Source organism: Seriola lalandi, unplaced genomic scaffold (assembly GCF_002814215.2).
Source record: "Seriola lalandi dorsalis isolate HSWRI2012SDOR001 ecotype SW California unplaced genomic scaffold, Sedor1 jcf7180002054553, whole genome shotgun sequence".
NCBI classification, from domain to species: Eukaryota; Metazoa; Chordata; class Actinopteri; order Carangiformes; family Carangidae; genus Seriola; species Seriola lalandi.
This window is the reverse complement of record NW_019525106.1, coordinates 2,007,380-2,014,383: the sequence shown is the minus strand read 5'-3', so window position 1 is coordinate 2,014,383 and position 7,004 is coordinate 2,007,380. Positions and strand designations below refer to the sequence as shown.

The 7,004-nt window shown below is 39.5% G+C and overlaps 1 protein-coding gene across 4 annotated transcripts in view; it reads right to left on the bottom strand.

Annotated features, from left to right (window-relative positions):
* Positions 1 to 5,529: 5,529 nt before the first annotated feature.
* Positions 5,530 to 7,004, bottom strand: part of rassf7a (Ras association domain family member 7a) — a 33,986-nt gene continuing 32,511 nt past the window's right edge. For all 4 annotated transcript variants that reach the window (XM_023415526.2, XM_023415527.2, XM_023415525.2 and 1 more), the window contains one exon: positions 5,530 to 5,837. In XM_023415526.2, the coding sequence (XP_023271294.1) occupies positions 5,806 to 5,837 (32 nt within the window). In that variant the 3' untranslated portion in view covers positions 5,530 to 5,805. The remainder of the gene's footprint in view (positions 5,838 to 7,004) is intronic.

The window sequence follows — 7,004 nt, the reverse complement described above, 5'->3', positions numbered from 1 at the left end:
ATGTTCATGATGGTACCATTTTGAAACAACTTTTGCTTTGTGACATTGTGACTTTTCATGCTGGAAAGAGCCATTATAAGATGGTAAATTGTGGCCATCAAGGGGCGCACATGGTCAGCAACAACACACAGGTAGCCAAAGAAATATTCTCCACGCCATTACACCCCCACCATCAGCCTGGACTGTTGGCACGAAGCAGATTGGGTCCATGGGTTCATGTTCTTGATGCCACATTCTGACCCCATCAGATTCATCAGACCAGGCTACTGTCTAGTAATGGTGAGCCTGTGCCCACTGCAGCCTCAGATTACTGCTCTTGGCTGACATGAGTGAAACCTGATATGGTCCTCTGCTGATATAGCTGATCCACCAGCGTGCTCATTGGTTCCACGTGTTGTGCATTCTGAGATGCTTTTCTGTTCACTACAGTTGTAAAGAGTGGTTATGTGAGTTACCGTAGCCTTTCTGTCAGCCAGTCCAACCAGTCTGGTCATTCTCCTCTGACTTCTCTTATTAACCAAAACTGCAGCTTACTGAATGTTTTTTTTTGTGCACCATTTAGGCCTACAGTTAACTCTGGAGCTGTTCAGGGCAGCAATTTCAGAAATGCTCAAACCAGCCTGTCTGGCACCAACAACCGGTCAAAGTCAGCGGGATCACATTTTTCCCCATTCTGATGTTTGACGTGAACATTAACTGAAGCTTCATACCTACCTTCACACAACTGACTTAATTTTAGTACTTCAAATTCACACAAATTAGTGGCCTATCTGCAGGTGTGCAGGTGTAAGCTGTTTGAAAACCTTTCTTTTTTTTACTTTTACAGGCATGTGTTAATGATAAATTATGAATGTTGATAAATTCAGTATAGTGAAACATTCAGTACTTAACCCTTAATTTACACTAATCATACATTTTAACATTACATCTGGTAAATAGCAATGAAATATCATAACGTTGTTATACATATATTTATTAACAGTACAACAGTTATTCCCCGGATGTCAAAACGGTCACACACCACATGCAGTCACTAAACCAGGTGCAAATGTCGCCCCCCAGTGGCAACTGTAGCTATATAAATCTGCTGTTACATAATACAATGTAATCCTGATTTGTTACTTTACATGTCATGGGGTTATGTGTATCCTGGCTGTGAATAATCCTACAGCCATAGAGCTTTGACAGTCAGAAACTGATCAGAGAAATATAGGCTTGCCTAAACCAAAAAAGTTATTTGATAATGTCCTAGAAACAAAGGAGAGAACATCATGTCCCAGTTTGACAAGTTCAAAATGGGGTCAATTAAATATTGTGATTTTTTTTGTTAATCATAAAAAGGTGTTTTGTTTTCTTATAGTTAACACGTATGAAAATCTATTAGATTTTTAATAAAATTGTAATATCTCCCTATTTGCTACAATAGGATGATTATTCTTTAAGTAAGAAATGAAGATGTTCCGTATTGAAGTTCTATACACACCTAACTTTTTATTTCATGTGATGTGGAAATTTAAAACGGTGAAAAGATTAGCTTCAAAATCGATGTGAGACAATTTGTTAATGATGTCAGGGAGTCCTCAACTCTCACTCCGTAAATAATTTAGAGTTCATCATCGTCCTCCTCCTCCACCTCCTGGTCGTCATCAGCAGATCAGACTGTCATGCTGCATCCTTGGTACGTGCACAGCCACACTCTGCTCATGGCAACACTGTACACAAGTAAGCCGAGTTCAACCACTTCGCACTGTAGGGGTAGGGGCGTCCTTTGTCAAAGTGGCTTCAAACGCATTTTTCACACCTCTAATGGCAGCTGTGACATCTATGGCGTATATTTAAGGGTAAAGAAAACTGCGTCGCATTGATATTTGCTACAAATAATCTGTTAGGACAGGAAACTGTTTACAAGAGAATGGTTCATTCCTAATGTACGACGTGCAAAACTGAACGCGCCGCACCCCAACTATAACTCTAATAACCAACTAAACGTGCTGGCCTTGTAGAGCCCGCCTTACTAGGGTTTTCATTTGCCAACTGTCTACGGTAGGCGGGTCATTCAACTCCAACACGGCATCCCATTGGTTGAGCATGATGCCACTCTCGTCTAAATTTGCATAACCAGGTCGGGTTGCAGATGCAGGGGAGTGGGCAGGGAAGGGGTAGTGCAAGTGAACTGAACTTCTGCGTCGGTGTAGGCTATACTATATTCTTAAATGCACCTAACTTTAATCATGCAGTGTGATTGCTTTTAGAGAAAAAAACAATTTGGATGTTTGGATAGATGATATACAGGGTCCTCTTAGCAGAAGAGAGAGATTCTTTTCTTTAAAAATTATTCCAAAAGAAAACTTGGTAAGTAGCTCCCTTTATCTGCCACTATTCCTTATTCTGTATATATGGTGGGGATGGATAGGCCACACACATTATATCATGAGATGTCATGTTTCTATACATTTATATACAGTTGTCAGATGATTGTTTTTTTAAAAACTTTTTCGTGACATTTGAAATGGAAAGTATTTTGATGTATTTCGATTGCTAAATCCACAAATCGTGGGCTGAAAGCCAGCTGTAATTTATAATTCTGTAGTACAGTTTGTTACAGTGATAGGACAATATGGAGGATTTAATATATTTGTCAATTTAATTTAATTGTTATGTAATTTTGTGTTGTGTAGATTATTTTAAATAATTTTATTTTTATAAGTGATTTGAATAGAAGCTATACCTATACTCCTCATGTTAACTCTGATTTATTACTGTTTTATCACACGGCCTTTGTCTGTGTTCCTCCACAGATTGTGTGCGCTTTGAGGTTGTCAGAATAATGTCTGAGATCTAAAATCAGGTAAGCCACTGACTAACGCACATTGTGCCAGTTGTCAGTTCCACTGTGCGTGTGACAGCGGCTAACCTGGTTTTGGGAGTACCTCTCATTTTTTGATTCGTCCAAGACAGACACCTTTCTACAAGCAGCCCCTTGCTCATGTCCTGTGCACGTTGCTGGGACAGGCCAGCTCAACATGACCGCCCTCCCAGTGGTCTTCGTGTGTATTGTAGCTTACTTCCTCCTATATGTGCACATACTGTACCTTATTTAGGACCAGTAGCTTTTGCATTGTCTCCTATGGAGCCGACCTCTCTAATGCCACCTACTGTCAAGACTATTGGTGAGTGTTTTGTTTCAGTTTCAGTTTCATCTGTGTGGTTTAGTCAAGATAATCATTCTCATAATGATTTTGACAATTTGAGGTCAGGGGCCCTCCAGGGGTTCTTGAAGAAGTTCCAGGAGGCCCTCCAGTTAAAAAAAAATTGAGCATTAGAGGAGGTTTTCTAGTTATTAACACTGTGGTAAAGTAGCACAAATCTGAGCTCTAAGTAAGAAAATCATCAGTTGTATCCATGGTATATGTTTGTAAAAAGTATTCTTAAAGTGAGAAGTAAAGTTTCTACTCAAATCAGTTGTGGTATCATGTATCTTGCTTTGTTTTAAAATGTAATGCATTTCTCTGCATCAGTGTTTTATTCCCATCATTGCATTGACTCATTGTGACACAGTGAAATAGATAAGTGCAGTATGTCAGTCTCATTAACTTGTGGCCCCATTCATCATCATACAGTTATGTGGACGTGCGGATGCTCACTCGCGTCCACATCGAGGAGGTTTTTTTCCCCAGACACCCACTGCCTGTTATAAATATTGATCAGTTTCCTTCTTAAAGCCGTCCAACTTTCTACATTCATCCAAAACTGTCTGAAGTTAGATTCAGATGGGCTTCCTGTAGAGTGCCATTGTATGAGCAAAAATAATTACTTCAGTGCTGTGTCCTGAAACATCAACGTAATCTGTTAATGTCCCGTTTATGAGATTGGCATCCTCCGGGTTTAGATAAGAGTTGGGTGAGGTTGGACACATTTCACTTTGCATGAAGGATGACTGGGGGAAAAAAAGTACAACAAAGGCCTGAGGTCATCAGAAAATAAAACATTTCATGTCAAGAGTCATCATTTGTGCAGTGATTTAAAGAAATATACACTTTTTTTTACTGACTCTGCTATTACCCGACACTGAATACAGCAATTCTTATGGCACGCAAAGAGAAAGACTGTATTTTTTATTTTAAGAGTGTGTGTAGTATCCATCATGTCCACAGGCAGGCGTCAGTGTTGCGCCAGGGCCTGGGCTTGTCCAGACAGTGGGAACTAAACAAGGATTTGAAGCTTATCGAACTCCTGCCAAGCCAGACAGCTCTAAAGCTTCTCAGCGTAATCCAATTCAACATAATTAATCATAATATCTAAACTGGCCATCTCATGTAGTCCTCTTTAATTCTACACATATGGTCAGAAGTTAACAGCATTGGCACAAAGTGGAAGTGGTTGTTAAAAAAGAAAGTCCTATATTTTTGATGCTTTGGAACATTTTAAACATTTTTTGATATCCATTTATGTGTACTGTACACTGAAATGGAAAGAAAATATGTGCTTTGCTTGGGATTTTACCTGGTGAGTGTTGGCAGATGAGTGTATTTATAGATATCCACAGGGTTCCAGTCCGGGGTTAGCCAGAGCACTAGGGAAACTCGCGTCACTCACTGTGTGACAGCCAGCATATTTACTCTCCAGGGTAAACAAACAGGAAAGGGGTGGAGGACAAAAGTGTTGTGTGCAGAAATCTGTAGTTGCGCAGTTGTTTGTTTAGCCTATAACAGGGAGATTTTTTATTACAAAAAAAAAAGTAGATTTGTTGTCAGTAAGATGTTGAGAGATAGAGTCCACTTCAACTCAGAGGGGTAAAGTCCACAGTGTTCTGTAATCATATGTCCTCTGGTGGAAGAACCAGATATCCTTATTGAAAAGATGTAGTACTTTGTACAGACACCAAGGTCTCCTACTGCACTGAAGCTTTAGTGTTGTCTCTCACTCGTCAAGTCGCTTTGAATAAAAGTTTCTGCAAAATGAATAAATGTAATGTTATGAAATGGTAAGAAAAAGAGAGGCAACTAATTACATAAATAGCAAGACCATTCAAGCAACTTTAAGGTACATTTAGAACTAAATAGGTTGCTAGTTAGGCTTCACAAATACTCAGTCTGCAGTGGCCTTGCGTCTTTATTGTCATGTCTTATATATAAACTGTGTTACATCACCCATAACAGCAGTAGCTGTGATGTCAGGAAGTTTGCCACATTTCCCTCTGCATCCAAGGATGCACTTAGTGAACTTTCAATCATCTGTGAATATCAGCTTTAAAGTGCCCAGAAACGATCCTGTGGCATCGAAGGACCCGTTCTACCACAAGCATCCATATTCCAGAACCTATAATATATTCATAATGCATTTCACATAGGAGCTTCATGGCACTGTAATTTTTAGAAAGTGTACACTGGTGTTTAAATTATTTACTGCAGAGTACTGCAGATGCGCTGCACCTCCACTCCTAGTTACTGTGTCATTTAAACAAGGATGATTATACGTAAATGTAATTCCATAAAGAGGGTATTCAAAAAACAATCACTCCACAAAAGATTATCTAAAACACAATACACATTTTTATTATATTTAAATACATAGTAATAGTAATAATTTCTCTATGTAAAAGGTTTCTAAATTATTTTACATTTCATACAGATACATTGAAGTGTTTAGAGTAGCAAAACTCTGTAAATATATTTGTCTTATGTATATACAGTATGTATATCATGGTAGATTGAATAATGACAAGAGTTACAAAGAAAGGGGTCAAATAAGAGGTGACGGTGACAGAACAGTGAACAAGTTTCCCTTGGCCCTGTGGTCCATGTTTTATCTCCATGACGACTCTCGGGATGTCAGGACTGCAAAACACACAAAAATAAGTGGGGATGATGATCCCTTTGTTTGGAAAACACTTTTCTGCTACAGACACAGCAGGAGAGAGACCTGGCTCGATTCAGAAATACACACACGCCTATGAGAAACACAAAGTGACACAAGACCAGTTACTGGGTTCTTTACCCATAGAGGCTGTGGACTATGACTGAAGTCTTGTAGTCAGGAATAGCATTTTGGGACAGAGTTGAAAAGCATGTTTCTATAACAAGCGCTGAGATGTCTGTCATTGCTAAAGCAAGGAGAGGTTGTGTAATCCCACAAAAGAAAAACACCACACAGCAGACTGTAAGGAGAAAGTGCACACGCAAACACACGTTACTTTGACCTGTCAGCATAATACAAAGACATATAATGACATGCTAAGTGCTATGATACAGTAAATATTGGTTTAGGTGGTTTGGATAACCAAATGTGGATTACGGTGTAGAAGACGGTCAAAGCACAGAGCACAACAGCATCCCTTATTCGCTTGATGATTGTTATTAGGACTTAGGTTAAGTAAGATCATCCTAAATCTACAATACACTGAGGTACAATGCAAGCTATGACAGGTCAAATGTTAGGTGTGATGACAGCAAAAGAACCATCCCAATGGAAGAAAAGAAAAATACTGTAACAACTCCTGGCCCTGTGGCACTACTTTTGAAATGTATCCCTTCTTTTAGCGCGGAGCTTGACAAAAATAGACTGGCAAAAAGCTGTAAGCTCCTAAAATAAGTTGCACTGTCTTCACAGCAGAACAGAAAGAGAACAGTAAGATACATTTCTCTGTAGGCAAACAAGGGCCAAGGCTTCACACAGGAAGAGAATGGGACAGTGCAATACATTTTTGCAGAGCCCTCTGTGAAAGGCTCTTGCTCTTTGGAAGTCAAGCATCACCAAAGTACAAGGCATTGTATAGATACAACCCCCTCACACATAAACCGTATCCATACATAAAAGGCAAACTGAAATGACATTGGTCTCATATCTTTCCATGTCACATTATAAAAACAGTGCTACAATCAGAATGTCTGCTACAGTCATTCCCGGGGCGATCGTTGTGTTACATGGAGATACAGTGAAAAGCAGCTGTCGGCAGACGATTGTTGACTTGAGGGTGGGGAAGGCCACTCTGTATTACAGAGGGT